This window comes from Diabrotica virgifera, chromosome 9, assembly GCF_917563875.1.
Source record: "Diabrotica virgifera virgifera chromosome 9, PGI_DIABVI_V3a".
Classification (NCBI taxonomy): domain Eukaryota; kingdom Metazoa; phylum Arthropoda; class Insecta; order Coleoptera; family Chrysomelidae; genus Diabrotica; species Diabrotica virgifera.
Genome location: NC_065451.1, coordinates 196,976,034 through 196,999,394, shown reverse-complemented (window position 1 = coordinate 196,999,394; position 23,361 = coordinate 196,976,034). Strand labels below are relative to the sequence as shown.

Genomic DNA, 23,361 nt, shown 5'->3' with positions numbered 1-23,361 from the left:
TACAGAGAAACTGAAATATTTTACAATATTTCGTGCTCCAAATTATAAAGAACATTTAAAGGTATGTTATTAAGATGATTTTAGTTCAATATAGTATATTTTTATATAAACTTGCGTGCATATAGAAATCCGTCCACTTAAAAATTTTGTCATTTTTAATGTCTTATATTTCCTAAATCTGTTGGCAGATTTAAGTGATTTTTTAATATGTTATAGCCTAATTCTTTTACAATACTGCTGTAATAATATTGTTGCTAACCAGTTAAATTTTTATGGTGTACCGGGCATTTATAAAATACTGAAATTAAAACCCAACTATAGACTCCGGTTTCCTTAATATTCTGTTTTTTTAATTAATTCGCTTATGTTTAACAACTAGATTTGTTCTTTATCAATTCAGGGTGTTTCTAAATAAGTGCGACAAACTTTAAGTGGAAAGGAACAAAATGTAAAATTTTGACGCCTGTATTTTAAATGTAATCATTTTTTTCAAATCCTGAGAAAACTAATAAGTATTTTTGAAAAATTTAAACGCAGAAGGAAAGACTACTTCATTGCCGAGGGCAGAAAGTTCCTTAGAATGAATAAAATGTTTTTTAATGACATATTTGAAACTAAAAATCACATTAAATTTTCTTAATTTTTCACCCCTGTAACTTATTAAAATAAACATAGAAGTTTTCAGGGACTTTCGGCCCTCGGTCCTAACGTAATGTTTCATTCTGCGTTTAAATTTTTCAAAAATACTTATTAGTTTTCTTAGGATTCGAAAAAAATGAATCCCGTTTATATTCTTGTTATTGCTTTTTTTTTGTATAATAAACGTTACTTACAAGGAATTACTTTTAATATTATTTTGTACAAACTTCTAATTAATAATATTTTCTTATTCGACTCAAAAAATACTATAAATCAATTGCGACGTTCCATTTTTCTCTTCATGGCTTGTAAAGTAAAGGTGGCTATGGGTTAGCTGATTTCCCATCACAATAGAACTTAGCATAGATAAGAATGACACTAAAAACAGGAAAGGAACTAGAAAATGTACAGTTCTGCCGTCCTATTAGTCTTCTTCCAGTGGTTTCCAAAGTTTTTGAAAAGTAATTTTAGTCAAAAATTTTGAGGGAAACCACTTATGAACGAAGATATTCAACAATAGTATTGTTTTACCTAGTATTGCTAACTATCTACCAATGTAACAATTAAACACTCAGTATTGTTTTAAATACGTGTAGTTTTAACAGAAAACCAGTTTCAGGTTTCTGCAATTCAATTTTCTAAAACGAGTGTGTGGACACCTTTCATACTGCAATATTTTTTATTTGGTGGAATAATTTGGATGTACGTATTGTGGACACTATTTAAAATGTACTTTTGTTAGTAGTTACGTTGGTTAAATGTAGTGTTAATGTAAATTATTATCATTTGTTACCTCAAAATTAATAAAAAAATATTCACTTTTATAATAAAAAAAAGATTGAAAAATCGATGTTAAAAGAATTTGTAAATATTGTAAAATAATAAATTTATTCATTTCTATTGAAACGTGTTATTTTATTTTATACCTATTATTTATAGCAAGGTCAAGCAATTAGTCCTGATATTTGTTGACTACGAAAAGCTTTCGACACAATAGGTCATCAACTATTCTAAATGGGAAATAAACCACAATTTAACTAAACAAAATGATTTTATTAACGTTTAGAATAGTTGATTACAAAAATGTCACAAGGAAAGAGCTTCAGAACAACACAATAGGTCATCATAAAATGTTAAAAGCCCCTCTACAAGTTGGATTAAAAATCAACAATACAAAAACACAAATCATGACAAATCTTGTGTTAAACGAAAAGATTTTAGTAAATGGCATACATATTGAAGAAACCACCTATTCCTCACGCGATCAGTAAACTCAAGTAGGTACAACGAAGCATCATGCCCAGATATGATAACAGCAGAAATGCTCAAAGCCACAGAAGAAACTGAAATAAAATTGGTTCACTTGCTCTGTAACAAAATATGGGATTCCAAGCAATAGCCTGACGACTGAATAAAATCTACAATAATGACAGTACCTAGTACCTACATAAAAAAGGCAGCTTCCTACAAAGAGATAAACCCCTAGACCGATCAAATAAAATTACAATACATGCAAATCAAAATGTAATCCCGTACAGGTTGGAATAATTTTTTTATCAAATTTTAGGTCAAAACAAAAAATATTTTCAAGAAAGTATATGATTCATATGAGGGGATCATTGTTTAAATAATTAAAAATGGGTAATTTTTGCTCAAAATTTACTTTTTTAATTGCTGCGGCGGTTCATGTTTTTATTAAGGTTTTTACAATTTTTTTCTGCATAGCTGAAGTAACAGTCGTTTATACAAGACATACTAAATTAAATTTGAGCCATAATTTATTTAAATCATTGGAAATAGAAATTGAAAAACAAAGGGTACCCCCCGTTAAGATAGGCAAAATGCCCTCACTCCCAGAATTCAATATTATTAATTTTTTTACGTTCTATGCAACTAAAAAATGAGATAACGCGGATTTTTAGCTCGCCACCCCCCTTACCCCTCCCTCCACAGCCAAAAACGTAGATTTTTAGATTTAATTTTTTTTAGTTGGGTTCCAATTGATTTAAAAATTTCAAAAAATTCACAAGTGTAGCTAAGGCTTTTACAAAACATGTCCATTTTTTATGGACCCATAGGTCGAGTGTACATAACCTCAAAATTTTTTTTAACTTTTTTAAAACCTATAACTTTTTTTTGGGGGGGGGGCTACAGGTCCAATTTTTTTTGCATTTTGTGTATTTTATCAAAAGCTATCTCTCTGATTTTTTTCAGATTTTTCCGTCAGGTGCGCCATTTTGAAAAATTAAGAAAACTGTTTTTTAGGGGGTTTTTGAAGATTTTCTCCATTTTATAGACTGCAACATAGATCAACTCAAGGTTTTGTTAATAGATTATGTATAATTTAAAATAACTGAGTATATTAGGATATTCAAAAATTGGGCGAAACACTTTTAAACCCCCCAAAGACCATGTTTTTTTAAAGTTTTGTAAGAATTTTTGCGGATCTAATTATATTTTTTGTGGTCGATACAGCCTTAATATTTTTTTACGTTCTATATGATTAAAAAAAAAAATTGGGACTTACCGCAATTTTAGCCCACGTCCCCTATTCCCCCTCCGACACAGTCAAAAATATCAATTTTTCGATTTTTTTTTTAAGTTGGTTTGCAATTAAATTATGAATGTTATTCTGAAGCTATTTCTTTGTGGCATTTTTGTAATTAACTATTCTAAATGGTCATTTTTTAGTTAAATTGTGGCTTATTTCCCATTTAGAATAGTTAATAATTATTAAATTATAAATTACAAAAAATTCACACGCACAGCTGAGGCTTTTACAGAACATCTATTTTTATGGACCCGAAGGTTGAGTGTAAGTACATATTATAACCTCTTTGTTTTTGTTTTTTAATACGTATATTTTTTTGGTGATGGATTTATGTCTATTTTTTTTGTGTTTTGTGTATCTTATCAAAAACTATATTTCTGACTTTTTTCAGATTTTTCCGTAAGGTTCTTCAAAAATCCGCAAAACTGGTTTGTTCGGTGGTTTTTAGGGATTTTCTCCATGTTATAGACTTCAAAATAGATTAATTCAAGGTTTTTTTTTATAGGTAATGTAGGTATAATTTGAAATAACTGAGTTTTTAGGGATATTTTATATAATCTATTGAATAAACTTAAAAACAACCTGCTAGTTTTCACAATCATAAACTTGTCAGGATGGCACGTTCCACAATTAAAATTATGTTTCACAATTAAAACTTCCCCTGTTTCCATACCTACATCAAAGTTTGTCCGACTAGACACCGTTAAACTATTCAGATATTTTCAGCTTGCTATTAATCAAAAATAATTTCAAATTTTTGCAATATTTTTATATAAAGTAAAGATGTCATTGTGATACCTTTTGGGTAGGATACAAAAAACAAAAACAAAACAGAATAATCAATTTAAGAAAAATACATTATTTTAATATATCCTACTTCTTGTCGTTTTGTGAATCAAAACATTTTGTTCTTTGTTAGTGTGTATTTAGTAGGTACCCTAATATTACCTTCCATTATACATATTCTAATTATTCAAACATGTGCTTGTACCATCTACATAACCTATATCTCTGCTCTGCCTATTATAATGTCATTTTGATTCACGTTTACTGCTACGTAAAACACCATAAAAAGAATAAGGAAAGTATTAAAAAAGAATATATAGCTCCGTATATACTCGTAGAGTATTCGGAGAGTATATTCGTTGGTATAACACTTCAGTTCTAAAGTCTTCATCGCTGTCTTCGTCTATTACAGGTATACCATCTGTATTGTCAAAGAGTTTTGTAAGATATTCTGCTGGCTTGATGATTTTTGTAAAATATCTTCCATGCGATAAATATTATATTATGGCAGCTAATTACATGCGAACAACAGACTATGGTCATGTTACCGTTTGCGCAACTCGCATCTACAACAGTATCTATCGTTTAATGTTTTCCGAACCATCTTAGTGTGGCTCATAATGCAAATATTCCATGCTGTATGCTTGTCCCCATTAGGTAAATTATTTCGATTCATTTTTTTGCACAAACTTATTCAAAAACAGGTCCTTATAACAAATCCACATGGTGCCAAGCAGTACCGCGGTCGGAAAATTGTTAAACAATTTTTTAAACGAATTCAAAAAATCATTTTTTTCACTTAGAACAAATTTGTTTTAGATTCTCTGGATCAACCCGAGCAAAAAAGGTCTCTTGTGATTTTTCTATAAAATTGACTGTTGTCGAGTTACATGCAATTTAAAATTTGAAAAACGCGAAAATGGCCATTTTCAAGGCTTAATAACTCGATTTAAAATTATTATTATGAAACTCATAAAGTGACCAACTCAAAGTTTAAAGCCCCCCCCCCCTGCAGGAGCCTGAAGAAACTTTTGTCATTATTTTATTACTATTATTTTTAATAATTAAAAATGAGCGCTAACCACGTATTGAACCGGCCGTCCGCGAGAGAGATGTAAATTCATTGGACGTTTTAAAAAAATATAGATTGGAAGTCAAAAATGCGTTTTAAAAAAATAAAAAAGGAATTTTGAGGTTATATGTATTGTACACTCGACCTACGGGTCTATAAAAAATAGATATGTTTTGTAGAAGCCTCATAAAATTTTTAAATTAATTGCAACTTAACTAAACAAAAAAAATAAATAGAAAAATTGACTTTTTTGTGAGGACAGGGGGAGGGGGTGGTGGGCTAAAAATGCGACTAGTCTTATTTTTAATCACACATAACGTAAAAACATGAAAAAAAATATTCAGGCTCTATCGATCTCAAAAAAATATAATTAGACCCGCAAAAATCCTTACAAAACTTAAAAAAAAAACCTGGTTTTTGGGGGGTTTAAAAGTGTTTCGCCCAATTTTTGAATATCCTAGTATACTCAGTTATTTTAAATTATACATAATCTATTAACAAAACCTTAAGTTGATCTATGTTGCAGTCTATAAAATGGAGAAAATGCCCAAAAACCCCCTAAAAAACAGTTTTCTTGATTTTTCAAGATGGCGCACCTGACGGAAAAATCTGAAAAAAATCAGGAAGATAGCTTTTGATAAAATACACAAAATGCAAAAAAAATTGGACCTGCAGCCCCCTCCAAAAAAAAGTTAAAGGTTTTTAAAAAGTTAAAAAAAATTTTGAGGTTATGTACACTCGACCTATGGGTCCATAAAAAATGGACATGTTTTGTAAAAGTCTCAGCTACACTTGTGAATTTTTTGAAATTTTTAAATCAATTGGAACCCAACTAAAAAAAATTAAATCTAAAAATCTACGTTTTTGGCTGTGGGGGGAGGGGTAAGGGGGGTGGCGAGCTAAAAATCCGCGTAATCTCATTTTTTAGTTGCATAGAACGTAAAAAATTAATAAAATTGAATTCTGGGAGTGAGGGCATTTTGCCTATCTTAACGGGGGGTACCCTTTCCAAAAAAATATTATTTGCATTATAAATAAGCACTACAAAACATATTTTTGCAGAAAAATATGCGCTGTGGTACCAGTATAAATTAAAAAAATTGGTTGATAAATATTGAGTAGTTTATGAGATATTTAATTTGTTTATAAAAAATTACCATTTTTTCAATTGCAAAATCGCGGTTGTTGCCGATAGAGTATTTAAGTTTTTAAGAAGGTCTCGTTGTTTTGCTTTTATGTATATTTTCGATAAATGTATTGACAAATCGAAATTTCAATTAAACACTTCTCCAAAATGGCGTTTGAAAATTGGTGTAATTTGTTTTTTTAATAACATTGCTGGGATTAAAACTTTTGAAATTATTTTTCGATATCCGTGTTCCTGGTAATTTTTGACACATTTACAAAATAAAAATGTTTTTCTAGAAATTTTTTTTGCCGAGATAGCCTTTCTAAGTTTAAAAATTCATAATTCGTTTATTTAACAATATTAACATTTAAAAGTGTGTGAGTACATCTATTAATCCTACTACTTAACAATTCCATTTATACATATATGTAATAAAAATTGTAGAATATTTTGAAAAATAATGATTTTCATAGCATATTAAATTAAAACTTTTTGCCCGAAAATTGGCGGATTAGTAGTTTGCAATATATCCGTTAATAATGAGCCAATTTCAATATATATTTTTTTTTAATTTGGGGTAGCATATAAGGATAATAACATCTACATGACCATTTTTGCATGAAATATTTATTAATTTGTTATAAACAATATTTTTCAAAAAACAATTTTTCTCTAATATTGTGATAAATAAAAGTTGGCACCAAAGATAACCACTAAACAGTATTAAAACAAATTTTTATTTTAAAAATGTAACAAAACAGTAAAATTTTGTTAAAGAAATTGGAGAAGTGTGTCAAAAACTACCCAGAACACGAATATCGAAAAATAATTTCAAAATTTTTAATCCTGGCGATGTTTTAAAAAAAACAAATTTTAAACAAATTACACCAATTTTCAAACACCATTTTGGAGGGATGTTTAATTGAAATTTTGATTTGTCAATACATTTGTCAAAAATATTTATTTATTTTGCTCAACAGGCCATGTAGGCCCTGGGCGTCAAAAATATAAATAAAAGCAAAAAAATGAGACCTTAAAATTTTGTATAATCTATCGGCAACAACTGCGTTTTTTCAATTGAAAAAGGGTAATTTTTTATAAACAAATTAAATATCTCATAAATTACTTAATATTTATCAATCAATTTTTTTTTAGTTTATACTGGTACTATAGCTCAACTTTTTCTGCAAAATAAAATGTTTTATAGTGTTTATTTATAATGCAAATAATATGTTTTTGGAAATTTGTTTTTTAATTTTGATTTACAATTATTTAAATAAATTATGGGTCAAATTTAAGTTATTGAGTCTTATATAAAAGATTGTTTCTTCAGCTTTGCAGAAAAAAATTGTAAAAACCTTAATAAAACCATGAATTACCGCAGCAGTTAAAAAAGTAAATTTTGTGCAAAAATTACCCATTTTTAATTATTTAAAGAATGATTAATATGAATTGGAGAGGCCCCACATGAATTAGGGAGGCCTATGTCCAAAGATGGACCGAAGAACGCTAATTAGATAGATAGAGGTACTCGAGAACGCCTTCTGAACGTAATACAAATAGTAGGAAAATCTAGGAAGTTTAATATCCCACTATATATTTGTTTCATAGATATTACCAAAAAGCATTCATCATCATCATCATTCTCTTTGCCTTATTCCTATGCGGGGTCGGCTTCCCTAATTGCATTTCTCCACGTCTCCACACACTTCTATCTTGGGTCATATCAATGTTAATCCCGTTTACCAACATGTCCTGCCTTATCGTCTCCCCCCAGGTCTTCTTTGGTCTTCCTCTCCTACTCCTTCCAGGAATCTTCACTTCAGCTATTCTTCGTATTGGGTGATTAACGTCTCGACGTTGAACATGACCAAACCATCTTAACCTACGCTCTCTCATTTTGGCATCAATTGGTGCCACACCTAGACTGCCCCTAATATACTCATTCCTAATTTTATCCTTCTTTGTCACTCCACTCATCCATCTAAGCATTCTCATTTCCGCCACTTGCATTCGTTGTTCCTCTTTCTTTTTCACTGCCCAACATTCAGTTCCGTGCATCATAGCCGGTCTTATAGCTGTTTTATAGAATTTTCCCTTCAGCTTCATTGGAATTTTTCTGTCACACAACACACCACTCGCTTCTTTCCACTTCATCCATCCAGCTCTAATTCTACTGCAAGCATCTCCATATATTTCTCCATTACACTGTAATACCGAACCTAGGTTCTTAAAACTATTGCTTTTCACAATCATTTCACCATCCAAAGATACCATTTTATTTGTAGTACCAAAAAGCATTCGACAGGGTAAAATGGCAACATTTATGGCAAATACTAAAAAAGTAGGTGTACGAGAATTCAAACATACTAATGGAATAGTTAAGACGCTTGATACACTCTCAAACAAATTCCATCCAGAACAATCTTGTGAAGGCCAGTAGAACGGCCTAGAAAAAGGTGGAATGATGCAGTCAGATAGGATCTGGGGAAAGTGGGAGTGAGACAATAAGAAATAATAGCACAGGACCGACAAACGTGGAAGGCGACAAAAACTCACAAATAATATTGTAATGTCATTGATAATAATGATGATTGTCATCTCTGATGTTCTGTCATATTCATATTGTCAATTTAAATGTCAGCACAATATCATTAATTTGTCATAATGGCGAATAAGGTATTTCTTATTACAGTGAATATTTTGGAGGGAAGGCACTATATTTGGGAAGATATGGACTCTGTAGTTGTCGTTAGGATAGATGGTCACCAAAAATCTACAGGAGTACAGAAAAATACGGATTGCCCCTATTACAATGAGGTAATTTATTTTATTCTAATGTAACATCTAGTTGATTCTACAAGGCAAGATTGAGGGCAGGAAAGGCCCTGGACGTAGACGTATATCCTGGCTAGCCAATCTTAGGAAGTGGACTGGTCTAACGTCAACTGATCTCTTTCGAGATGCCGTAAATAGAAAAAGATGGGTCAATGTGGTCGCCAACATCTCCAGAAGATAGGTACCTTTAGAAGAAGAAGAATGTAACATCAATTGATATTGTATCCATCATGTTTTCATGATTCGGAGTCATAAATTCGGTAAATACTAGCATAGACATTAACACAATATTAGCATTTAACAAATTGCAAAATCATCCCAATGAACTAGAAGACTGGCTTAGATGCTGGAAAATAAACGTTAACTCAAACAAATCTTCTCAAGTAAATTTCACAAATCGAACAATTAGATGTCCATAACTAGGTACACCTAAATAATAGGGAACTTGCATAAAATATTAAATTCAAAAAAAATGTTATAAATCACAACAGAACATAATTTAGAACCTGTATCAAAGATAAAAAAGTTTTGTTTGTCTTTTCTTTGACCCCTAAAGACGACTAAAAATTCAACTTATACCAGCCACCGTAAAACGCGTCGTGACGTCACACCGTTGTATGTTTACATTCTACACCAATTGTATATACAGTGATGAGCGTGTTAATAACCGGCAAAATAGCGCAAAAGATGGAAAACATATTAAAGTGTGAGATAGAAAGAAATAAAACTAGTAGAGTTGTTAAATTTAGCGATAGTAACATATAAATTGACATTATGTTGATTGTTTCCCACCTTTAGACATATCAGAGGAGTATGTCAACTAAAATTGTCACTGTGACAGTGGCATTTCTCAAATTCGTCCAATACATCTAAAGGTAGGAAACAATCAATATAATGTCAATGTATAAGTTACTATCGCTAAATTTAACACCTCCACTAGGTTCATCTCTTTTTATCTCACAACTTAATACGTTTTTCATCTTTTGCGTTATTTTGCCGGTTATTAGTGCGCTCATCACTGTATAATTTTAAATTAGACATTATAAACATCAGTAAAAAATACAGTTATGTGACGTTAAAAGTGTTTTTGATTGTTTGAACTATTCATAGACAATTTGTACTTTTACAAAATGGTTTTATTTTCAATAGTAAACCTTCTTTCCTTTCCTTCAAATACTGTATCAAACTCCAATCTCAACAAACTGGTATATATTATTACAACGACATACGATAAATGTCATTAGAATATAAATATTTTTCCTTTATTCCCGACGACGAGCTGGCCAAATACCCAAGTAGGTGGAGGCCAATAAACTAAAGAAGGAGAAGAAGAATATACCTAAGAAGAATATATAAAAATATAACGCTGTGTCTAGGCACACGCTAACGTGTATGTAAATAAAAAGTTAGAGTGTCAGAGTGTTGGAATTTGTTTAATTTGTGTTTACACTTTAATTTTAATATTGATTAGTAAAGAGATTTTTTATTTTTTATTTGTTTAGTGTTTGTTTTTAAATTAACTATGCAGTGTGAACAATTATTTAGTTGTTTAAATGAATTTAACAACATTTTAAAACAGTATGAAAAAGTTAAAAGACTATAAATGAATATATATTTTTCAGTTATAAGTGAAATAGTATTACCGTCCATAATTAAAATAAAAGGAAGACCTAAAGCTTTCACAATAATAATTAATTTGTTCTGAAGCTATTTCCATGTGGCATTTTTGTAATCAACTATTCTAAATGGGAACAAAGCCACAATTTAACTAAAAAAATGATTTTATTAACGTTTCGACTTCTAAATCAGACGTCGTTGTCAAAATACAAAATATTATTAAATTAAACAAAAATGATGTTGCTTAGTAAAAAAATTTTTCTAATAATTTCTTTAATCTGACTAATTTTTGTATTTTGACAATGATGTAATAAAATCATTTTTTTAGTTAAATTGTGGCTTATTTCCCATTTAGAATAGTTGATTATAATAATTAACTTACGTATAAAAATTATTTTAACAATATTTTGTACGTGCCATGTCCTAAATACATATATTTATTTTGCTAACCTAAATATATACTTTTATATACAGTGCTAGTCAAAAGTCCGTACCCCCCTCGTATATTTTGAACGGTTATACATATAATAGTGAAACTTTGAGGGAGGAAATAAACGGACGTAAGCTTCTCAACTAGTCATGACAGGTGACGTAATTATGACAGATGACTTTACAGCGCCACTGTGACAGATAATTTTAAATGGGACCTTATGGCAAGTGATACCTCGTTTGAAAGGTATTGAAAATACCTATTCAGCCATACTAATTTTGTTTGAGTTTAAGCTAATTTTGATGAATAAATGAAATAAATATAAAATTATAGTTTCGCATTTAATTAATAAAAATTCAAAATTCCGCATATGATTACTTGTCAAAAAGGTTGACGTTGACGTAAAAACTACTAGAGAATTGAAAAACGTCAAATTTTTTGACAAAAGAAACCATAGGCGGACATTTGAATTTTTATTAATTAAATGCGAAACTACAATATTATATTAATTTAATTTATTCACCAAAATCAAAATCAACTAAAACCCAAAAAAAAATTAGTATGACTGAATAGGTATTTTGAATACCTTTCAAACGAGGTATCACTTGCCATAAGGTCCCATTTAAAATTATCGGCCACAGTGGCTCTGTAACATCATATGTCACTATTACGTCACCTGTCATGACTAGTTTAAAAGCTTACGTCCGTTTATTCCCTCTCTCCAAATTTCACTATTATAGGTATAACCGTTCAAAAGATACGAGGAGGGGGGTACGGACTTTTGACTAGCACTGTATAAATTGATTTATTACAATTAAGTTTGAAACATCTGAATAGTTCTGCTTCCCTTCCCTTAACAAATATTTTTCTATCAAACAAACACTAAACACATCAAAATAGCATTTACCAAAATATACAGTCACTGCGCACGCTAAATAATGACGTCACTGGCTTGATAAAGTATAATTCGCGTGTACCTAACTTTTTTATTTGCGTACACGTTAGCGTGTACCTAGACACAGCGAAATATAACCATAATAATAACTAATGTAAAACTATGTGACGTCACGGGTCGTTTGAACTATTTTATACCGCAGAAGACTTTAAATATGTATTTCTAAGTCATTACGAGTTTTTGAAGCGTGAAATTTTGGAAATCTCATTTTTAAACAAAACTTATCATTATTATGTAAGAAAAAAAATGTGCAAGTTCCCTATTCACGTATACCAATAAAAATAAAAGTAAGGTACCTGGACCCCGATTTTTGACCCTTCGCTTCCTTATCGATCATTCGCTATTTGTACACTAAACAGATACGAAGCGAATACTAAACAGATACGAAACGAATATGTTCGATAACGAAGCGAAGGGTCAAAAATCGAGGCCCTGAGCCTTCACCAAGACGAAAATATTACTTGGAAATCACATATTGTAGCCAAACGACGACACCTTGACCATTGTATAACTAGACCTATGTAGATAAACAATGCCTTGGCCTAAAAGTTAAAAATATGAACTGGCTAATCAACAAAGATCGCAACTTTCATTAGGAAACAAACTCACCATCTACAAAACAATACTGAAACCAGTGTGGACATGCGAAATTGAGCTTTGAGGCTGTAGCAAACCACCCAACACTAAAATACCACAGATATTCCAGTCAAAAACTATTTGTATGCTAGCTAAAGCCTCATGGTACGTGTCAAAATAAACCTTTCATGCAGACCGCAACATTCCTTTCATTAATGATATGATCGCTAACCACTCCAGAAGATACATGAATCGCAGCACAAACCATCCAAACCATCTCATAGACGAATTATATTCAACCTTCCACTGATTGACAGACGCCTAAAAAGACTTTGGGCAGAAGACCTAGCTGCAACGTAAATTCAAGATAGTCGTCAATGGACGACATCTGCCACAAGCCAAGAACTTGAGTAAAGAGCCTGCATCTAAAGAGCATATATGGATTTCAGTGCTACCAAATATAAAACAATTCCTCTGACGCACCGAATTTTCTAAGGCCGATTCGGATCAACCGACAGATCCCGGATGGGATACTAATACTACAAATACACCAAGGACGTCTTTGGTGTATTCTTTGATACCATAGATAATCTAGGAAGGTCAGCAGTAGTCGACATAAGGTTGCAAGGATTGCAGCATTGAATTTGATAATTTGTGCCTGCATTTCTGACAAAGCGTTAGAAAGAAACAATTCCAAAACAAGAAAAGCATTACAACTTAGACTCTCTATATAACCATAAGTAGTATTATTAAATAGTATATTGCAATCATCCTGTATATAAAATTTAATATTTTAATAGAATAATTTTCGTTACAGTATTTCGTGTTTGAGTTTTATACTACGTTGGAGAACATATTGGAAAAAAATATCAAATTATTGGTGCGTATCAACATGATATATTATTATTATAATGTCTTTATAACGTTTATATAATTTTTTTTAAATAGGTTATAGATCCATGTAAAATCTGGAGAAGAAGAAAAATCCTTGGAGAAATCACCTTGGACGTAGCTACAGTGTGGAAACAAAAAAGTAAGTGAACTTATTAAGTGAGTACATAATATTTCTTTTCAGTTCGAGCCACCACAAATGTTCCTGATGAGAGATGAAACCTCGAAATAAGTGTAGAACAATATTAGAGCTCGAATTGAAAGCAATGGAAATATGAAAACCGATAATTCAATGAGCAATGTATCAACTGCGGTCAACTTGAAGTTCCTGCAGATCTTTTTCAAAAATCTATATTTACAGATTTATTTTTATTTATGCTTCTTTAGGTGGTTTTACCTCCATAATATACAGGGTGTAACAAAAATACAGGTCATAAATTAAATCACATGTTCTCGGACCAAAAATAGTTCGATTTAACCTAACTTACCTTAGTACAAATGTGCACATAAAAAAAGTTATAGCCCCTTGAGGTTACAAAATGAAAATCGATTGTTTCCAATATATTGAAAACTATTACAGATTTTTTATTGAAAATGGACATGTGGCATTCATATAGCAGGAACATCTTAAAAAAAATAAAAGTGAAATTTATGCACCCCATCAAAATTTTATGGGAGTTTTGTTCCCTTAAACCCCCTAAATATTTGTGTACGTTCCAATTAAATTATTATTGTGATACCATTAGTTAAACAAAATATTTTTAAAACTTTTTTGTCTCCTTGTAATTTTTCTATAATTCAGTTTTTATCGAGATATTTTGAACAATAATTGTAGAGACTCAGTAATAATATGAAAATTTATTGTGAATTTTCATTTTTTGGGTATATTTTGAAAAATATTATTATCTAGATAAATAATCGTTTATCGAAAAAATAATAAGAGGCTAAAAAGTTTTAAAAATATTGTCTTTAACTATTGGTACCACAATAATTATTCACTTGGTTCGTACATGAACATTTGGGGCGTTTAAGGGAACAAAACCCCCATAAAATTTTTATGTAAACATATTAAAGAAGAAGACGTATCTCGATAAAAACTAGCTTATCGAAAAAATAATAGGAGACAAAAAAGTTTTAAAAACATTGTGTTTAACTAATGGTACCGCACTAAGAATCTAATTGGAACGTACACAAAATTTTGGGGGGGTTTAAGGGAACAAAACCCCCATAAAATTTTTGTGGGGTGTACAAATTTCACTGTTATTATTTTTTTAAGATTTCCCTACTATTAGAATACCACATGTCTATTGTCAATAAAAAATCTCTAATAGTTTTCGATATATTGGAAAAAATCGATTTTTATTTTGTAACTTCAAAGTGCTGTAACTTTTTTATGTGTATGTTTGTACTAAGGCAAGTTAGGTTAAATCGAAGTATTTTTGGCCCCAGAATATGTGAATTAATTTATGACCTGCATTTTTGTTGCACACTGTATATTGTACGTTCAGAGTTCGTTCTGCTTCATATTACCATTTATAAGGATATTTTTTTTTATTTTTAGGCCACCAGTTTTACCACAAATGGGCAATTCTAGGTACTACAAAATTAGATGATTTTACTGGACCACGAGGATATTTAAAAGTAGATATCTGTGTACTAACCAAAGGTGAGGTTCCAAGAACACCGACCAATGTTACTAATGACGAAATTGAAGGGTATGTAAAACGATATTCACAAGATATATGAAAAAGTAGACTTAAACGGGAAAAAAGTTCATTTGTTTTCTCTTTAATATTGTAGCATTTTTTTCACACTGTATATCCTAAATATATCCTCTAAGATTTTATTTAATGTTCTGAATTGAGTCTTAAAATATTCGAAGAGAAACACTGTAACAATCGCGTTTTATATATATCATAAAAATGCCCTAGGGTTTTATTTAATATATATTTCGAAATGCGTCTTAATATCGTCAAAGAGAATAAACATGGCCCAACTGTTTATTTACATTGGCAAATGCCGCTAGTATATTCTGTGTTTGTTTGGGATATATTTTTGATATTTCTGCTAAAGAAAATTAACAAATGCAGAAATTTTCTTCATGTACTCTTCAAAGTATATTATTACCAGTCAAGTGTTAAAAAAATCTATCCAAATCACACGAAATGTCGTCTTGATAACTACTTCCCTTGATATCAAAAGTGTATAAAAAGTTGCTACTAAAAAGGTTTAAACCAACAATTGAATATTAAATCAATCTAACTCCAATTCATCAATTTGGATTTAGGTCTTAGAAATCGACCTGAAAAAGAAGAAAATTGGCTCCACTTTTTTTTTATAGATGTAGCACAAGCATTTGCCCTTTGAAAAAGTGTGGCAAAAACAATTATTACATGAATTCCGCAGCTAGCTCATAGAGCATTATTTCTTACTAGTAGAATCGTATGTATCAGAGAGATGCTTCAGAATCAAGCAGGAGGAAGCATATTCTGATCTGAGACAAGAGCAGGTATCAAACAAGGAACCGTTCTTGAATTAAATATCTAGGTACCTTTTATATACCAAATACATCTATGTACTAAATAACTATAGTATTTGCTATATTTACTTATGATAGGCCAATTATATTATGAAAAAAAAAGCCTATTATATTATATTTGGAGATAACCATGAGGAAGAATAGATTCGACTAGATCAATATTTGGACTAAAGAGTGGCGAATCAGTTTAAACGAAACCAAATCCATCCTTGTCTATTTCACCAATGGAAGAATAAATAGTGCCCAGGTTCCGTACGCAGATACTGTGAAATGTATGGACATTCTTGATGCAAGTCTTTGATGGACACCATATATTATAAAAAGAAATGACATTAGCTTTAAGTCAGATATAAATAATGCGATGGTTGCTTGGACGTGACTCCCAGATATTTACAGATATCTGGGAAACCTCCTAAACAAGTTACTCATCTAAAATCATATTCTGCAGGTTAATTCAATGCTTTTAGAACAAGATACTGAGGAATATCGTCGATACTCCTTGTAGAGTAAGAACAGTAACATCCACAAAGACCTAGGGTTTCACATGGTTCCACAGATCATCTACAAATATTCCCAAGACTATAAAAATAGGCTCCATTGTAGATGTATGTTGAGGTACTCCAGCTACTTGACAACAAGAAGCAGACTTATCAAGATGACAGACTGAAGAGCACCAAATCATACGGTAGTTCAGTGAAATAAGCTTACTAATAAAAAAAGAAGAGCATTTCGCGGTATTGTAAATGCTCATTAATTAAAACAAAATGAAAATAATAATGAGTTGATATCTCATCTTTATAGGATTTTCAAGCAGAATCAGTTTGTTTGTTTACAAAATCATGTATGTAATTACCATAACTTCATGGCTTACTAAGTTATTCTATCTTCTAGCAATCTACTTCTTCCAGAAGGCCAATTTTCTGAGAGGCACAAAGCAAAATATATTTTTGATGTATATAAATGTCATAATTTGGTTGATAAACCTGGACTCTTAATAGAAGATACAACCTCGGAAGAGTCTCAAAAGAAGAAATCTGTATATATCTCAATTACTTTTGCTGGCCTATGTGTGAGTAAAAGATGTTTTGTTCTCTTTTTATACTTATACTCTTGGTATTTGATTTTGAGACAAATAGCGCAAAATAGACTTCATCTCTCTCGAATAGACTGTTTTTTCTTCTAGTGCTGACTCCACTAATGAAGGTTGGTTATAACCATTGCAAATTTGTCGCTATCTTCAGCTTTCCTTAAAAGTGTCTGTGTGTTAACCTGGTCCAGTCGCGAATTCGCTTTTTCTTCGATTTTCTCTTGATAATCAGCTGCAACAACTCGTACTTATTATTTCTAAGTATGTGCCCCAAATAGGCGATCCTTCTTCTTTCAATGGTTGTCAAAATGTGTCTCTCTTCGCATTCTGTGCAACACCATTTCGTTCGTAATATGATCAGTGGATGGTATTTTCAAAATTGTCCTAAAAAGTCACAACTCAAAAGCTTCCAGCTTTCTCACTAAGTCAACATTAATAGTCCAACCTTCGGCACTATAAAGAAGAATAGAGTGGATATGACATTTTACAATCCGATATCGGATTCGCAGATTGAATCTTCGGTTACTTACTCAAAGAGTTCCTCACCTTCAAAACGGCTGCTCTTAATTGCTCTATTCTGAACGAATTTCTGATTTCGGTTTTAGATCTTCCGTAATCCAGACTCATAAGTACATATTTCTTTTGTTTACTTGTTCAATATCTTCATTTTTATCTGCATCCTTGTTATGACTTTATTCCTCTTAGTGATAACCATATGAATTAACACTTTGTAATTTTCTAGGTAAAAACCTCCACTAAGAAGAATGCATCTGTTCTAGAGTTTAACGAAAGACTAACCATAGCTGATCTCTTTCCTCCTCTGTGCCAGACAATAAAAATTGAAGCATGTGTCGGTAAAACCGTGCTCTCCCAAAAACAAATAGGTTTGAAGCATATCTCAAATGATAAAGATGAAGGATTCCTGCCAACATTAGGTCCTATCTACTTACATTTATATTCGAGAAATCCTCTGGAAGGGTATGCTGGATCCATTTTAATGTCTATTACCACGGAGCTAGTTACCACGGTGATATCTGACATGAAGATAGAAACAAAGATTGAAGCTCTACTGCCACTGCATGAGGTAAGATTCTTTACGTTGACGTTGAAACTGCACAGCGGTTCAGTAGTTAACTTTTTTAACTAGAATTATTTCGACTTTGTAGGTCATAAAAATTTCCTAAAAGATTTTAATTTGCATCTTTAATACCTTCGAAGCCAAGCACTTCAAAATTTTCGTATCAAAATCTTCTAAGAGAATAAACATAAGAATTGTTTATTTACCTTGGCAAATGCTGCTAAACGAACCCAAGTAGCATACTGGGAGAATTTTGCCCATGAAAGCGGGACCTGCGCATCTCGACATGTCGCTTACTGAAGTACACCTTCGCCAGAACAAAATAATGAACAAAATAACGGAAACAAGCTTCAAACATAGTGACTGGATATAAATACCAGCAAAACCAAGCTAATGATCATCAGCAAGGAAAACATCACTGGAGCAAATCTGCATGTTAACCAAATGAGATTGAACGTGTCTCAGAATAGTCCAAGTAATGAAGCTTAAAATAGGACAAAACCTCGCAATTTTTACAGAATGGATCGATTTACTTGAAAATTTGAGAATAAGTAGTGGATAGTCCAAGGATCAAAATCTATTTCATGCCGAAAGGCGCTTTTACCGTGGGGGTGGTTGCCACCCCATTTCGGGGGTAGAAATTTTTTATTATATTTTAATTGCAAAAGGTGGTAAAAACGTTCATTCTAAGCAAAAAACGTTCTATACATTTATTTGCTAAAATTGATAGTTTTCGATTTATTCGCTATCTAAAGTGTTATAGGTTTATATCGAAAAAATCAATGTTTTTAATCAGTTTTCTGCTTATAACTCCAAAAGTTTTCGTTTTATCAAAACAACTTTGTTTAACAAAAATGCACCTTTATAAAAATAAACAAAACCGTTTTTTTTTAATTTTCTTTGAGACCAATAGTAATCGAGCTATACTTTATTATATGTTGGCTCTTCTTCGTCAAATGCTAAATATTCTAGTTTCAAAGTCAAAAGAGTGGAAAACTATTCATTTTTCGAAGACAACTTATTCAAACTAATTTAAAGTACTTAAAAATATCTATCCCGAAATTAAAAGGGAGTCTCTAGCTCAAAAATTAAGTGACTTGTAATGAAAAGAACGTCAGTCCACATTTTTTTTCATCGAAAAAGTGATCACAAGCAACCCCCTAATTACCACTCTAATTAAAATTAGTCATTAACCTTATTTGGTCTTTTTTATTTATGTATTTTTAATAGGTTATAGAAGTTTGATAGGCTTAGAATGATCAGTTTTTAAAAAAATGGAGTTAAAACTGAATAACGAATTTTTGTAGTTTGGAAAAAATGGCCTTTTCTTCAGAATAGCAACATTAGCATCAGAGATACGAAAAAGTGTTCAAATATGAAATTGTAGCTTGTGTGATTCCCAAGAACAAAGTTTATAAAAAAATTTTCTACGTTAAGAACTGAGTGAGCTATTGACAATTAAAACTTGTAATAACATGCAAAAACCACCTTTACCATCCCTCTAAAAGTCACCTATTTTTGCGATTGAGGATTACAAAAAGATTTAATATTAATAGGCTTATAGATATTGTAAAAGTCTACAAAATTATTTTACACAAAACTTTCTAAGATAAAAAATAAAAAAGTTACGGTGAAAAAATCAATATATCTTTTTGAAAAAAAAAAAAAAGAGAAATCCAATTGGAAGCATAATAATGTAAGTTGGCGGTATTTTTAGTCCTTGGACTTATTTATTCTTATTTATTTATGTATTACTGATAGATTCTAGAAGTTTGACTGGCTTAGAATGATTAGTTTTGAAAAAAAATGGAGTTAAAAGCAAATAAGGAATTTTTGTAGTTTGGTAAAAAATGCCATTTTCTTCAGAATAGAAAGATTAGCATCAGAGATACGAAAAAATATTTAATTAATTATTTAATTCCCAAGACCTTGGTTTGAAAAAAATTTTTCTACGGCAAAAACTGAGTGTATTGTAAATGAGTATATATATCGAAAAACATTGATTTTTTCTATACAAAACTAACTTTCGATAGCGAATAAATCGAAAACTATTAATTTTATCAAAAAAATGTATAGAACATTTTTTGCTTAGAATGAACGTTTTTATAAACTTTTTCGGTCAAAATGTAATTAAAAATTTCCACCCCGAGATGGGGTGGCAACCACCCCCATGATATAAACGCCTTTCAGCATCATATATATTTTGATCCTTGGACTATTCACTACTTATTCTAAAATTTTCAAGCAAATCGATCCATTCTGTAAAAATTGCGAGGTGAAAAGCTTGGGTTCCTGGCCTAGAATATAATTACTTGGGAGCTACAATTAATGAGTCGTGGGAAATACCCAAGAGATTAGATGTCTCATCGAAAAGGCAAACAGTGCATTTTTGTAAATAATTGATGGATTCGACCGTTACTTGATGGAAGTTCAAACAAAGTACAAACGTTTTCAGTGTTTTATTGTTAGTGCATTCTTGACTATGAGCTCTGTGTTCAAGAGCCATGACCTCACCAAAGAAACAAAAATGGGGCTCCTTAAATGTTACGTGTTCTCAGTGCATTTATACGGAGTAGAAACGTGGATATTAAAGGCGGAAACTCTATCAAAACTTCAAGCTTTTGATCTATGGTTGTACAGAAGGATGCTGAAGATGCCATGGACATACAAAGTCACCAATGAAGAAGTGCTACCCGTAGAGGTAGATACATCCGTGGAGGATGAACACAACCGCAGATTTGGTCATATCGTTAAGGGCCATAAGCTGCAATACTTGGGACATATAATTAGAAATCAAGGCAGATACGAGCTACTCCAATGCATTTTGCAAGGTAAAATTGGAGGAAAAAAGGCCCCAGGACGAAGAAAAATATCCTGGCTTGCTAACCTGAGAGCAGGATATAGATAGACCGCAGCACAACTATTCCGTATAGTAACCAACAAAATTATCATAGCCAGAATGATCGCCAACATTCGGAAAGGGCAGGCACCCTAAGAAGAATATGTTTTCTTATGTGTTTGAATGGTTGCATGATATAATTTATGCAATAGTATTTTTATGAGGATCTATTTAATTAATTAAACTCCTTTTAGAAATCATTTTTCGATGAAGAAAGTATCACTATTTTTGCATGTATATCTGAGTTGACCGCAATCAGTCGAAAATATGCCAAAAAAACTGTTTGTATAAGTATGACGTTTGGAAGTACGCTTATCCAAAAAAGGATACTACCGACAGGTCGAGAAGTAGCTACAAATATTACAGATGAAACGAGACCCACGAAAATTAACAAAAAGTATTATTACCTCGACTATTATAAAGAACAACCCTGTTTGTGGATAGTTCAAGATGTGCCATTTTTCAAGAAAAGAGAGTACAATTCGAATATTTTGTTCAAAATTGTGACAGAATTGGTAAGATTGCTACTATTAATTATTTTTACAATACAACCTAAGAAAGATATTACGTGAATAGTATATGGGAATTATCTTATCCAGGCATTATACTGGGAAGACTATAATAAATCTAAATAGCAGATATTTTCATAAGATTAACGGAGATCATAATTTCGTTATAGGTCATTATTACAGTGTCGTCTACTTTGTATAAATTGTTGAAAAAAATAGATTGGTCGCTAGTAAATCGTAGTGGTTATTTTTAATAGATATAGTAAACGAATAAATTGATAGAAGTTCACACAATTTTTTTATTGTTCAGATTTATTTCTGAATCCGGCTCGAAGGACCAAGAAATTATGAAAAATGGTTGAATAAAATAGCTTGGTCGCTCGTAAATCGTAATGGGAAATATTGATCGATATGGTGAAAAAATAAATTTATACATTTTCACACAGCTTTTTTTCTTGAGTTCTAACACTACATATGGTAACATACTTGATTTATAGAAATTTACCTAAAAAGCTTACAGCGTTGCTGGCTGGGCAAAATAATACTAAAGGCTCGTAATCTGAATTTTAGTAGCGTAACAGAAATTATTTTTAAAGTAAAATTTTCCCTTCAAAAAAGATTTTTTAAATAGAGTTTTTAAGGCTTCGATAAGTTCATGACATCTTTCTTTTATAACCTTGTTATTTTTAATTTCTTACATCATTATCATCAATAGCATTACAACGATTCGTGAGTCATTGCCGCGTTTACTATTACCTTCCATGTTTATCGGTCCTGTGCCACTATTTCCCATTGTCACACTTCCATTTTCTCCAGGTCCTCTCTACCTGCTTCTTCTTCTTCTTATGAAATTCACTAATGGATGTTCGCGATCACGTTTGACCATTTTTCTCTATCCCTTGCAGTATGTATTAGGTCTCCTATGTTTTTTAGTCCTGTCCATTGTTTGACAGTACGGAGCCATGACATTTTCTTCCTGCCCACTCCCCTTCTTCCTTCGATCTTTTCTTCAATTAAGGTTTGCAGATACTGGTGTTTTTCATTTCTAATTAGGTGCCCCAGGTATACCGTTTTTCTCTGTTTAATTGTGCATAGCAGTTGTCGTTATGTACCAATTCTTCTCAGGATTTTTTCATTTTGCATTGTTACATATTTTTATAGGCTTCCCTATTGGGACCGTGCAAGTTCGGCAAAGCGACCGCTATTTCTACGCTCTGTACTTTTATTCGTACTTTTAATTATATTGGCCAATTATATTAGTCCTGGTTACTGGATAATTGTCAAAGCCATAGTCCAAAAAAATAATTAGAAGAAAAAATAAGATGCAGGTTATGTTATGCAAACGTAAACAATTGTATGTAGTAAATAAAATTAGTTATTAAAATGCAGTACCGCAAGCAAAATACAATTAATTAAATTTACCTTTATATAATAATTGCATATCATATCGATATTGTGGAGCAATATATAATTTTTCTGCTTCAATGACAGAAGGTATGAAATATACGTCAATTTGACAATTTCAATTGACAATATGAATTATTTAAGATAGTTGCAATATTTCTCCGCAACTCGCGCACGCGGCGTTTCTCGTTTCCCTTCCAAGTACTTGCACACCGCGAATAGATTTTCCCCCATCCGGCGTTTCTCAAAATATCGCCTAGTGAGAACAATAGTGGCGAAACTCGAAAATTAACGTTTTTGAGTTAAGTCCATTAATCGAAATCTAAATATGCCCTCTTTTATGTGCAATATCGGCTAACAA

At 31.4% G+C, this 23,361-nt stretch overlaps 1 protein-coding gene across 1 annotated transcript in view; it reads left to right on the top strand.

Moving 5' to 3' along the window:
* Positions 1 to 8,844: 8,844 nt before the first annotated feature.
* The window catches only part of LOC114337495 (otoferlin-like), a 147,478-nt gene continuing 132,961 nt past the window's right edge, over positions 8,845 to 23,361 (top strand). The window contains exons 1-7 of the mRNA XM_050660784.1: positions 8,845 to 8,997; positions 13,411 to 13,473; positions 13,542 to 13,626; positions 15,046 to 15,199; positions 16,915 to 17,092; positions 17,853 to 18,194; positions 21,282 to 21,602. Of these exons, the coding sequence (XP_050516741.1) occupies positions 8,845 to 8,997; positions 13,411 to 13,473; positions 13,542 to 13,626; positions 15,046 to 15,199; positions 16,915 to 17,092; positions 17,853 to 18,194; positions 21,282 to 21,602 (1,296 nt within the window). The remainder of the gene's footprint in view (positions 8,998 to 13,410; positions 13,474 to 13,541; positions 13,627 to 15,045; positions 15,200 to 16,914; positions 17,093 to 17,852; positions 18,195 to 21,281; positions 21,603 to 23,361) is intronic.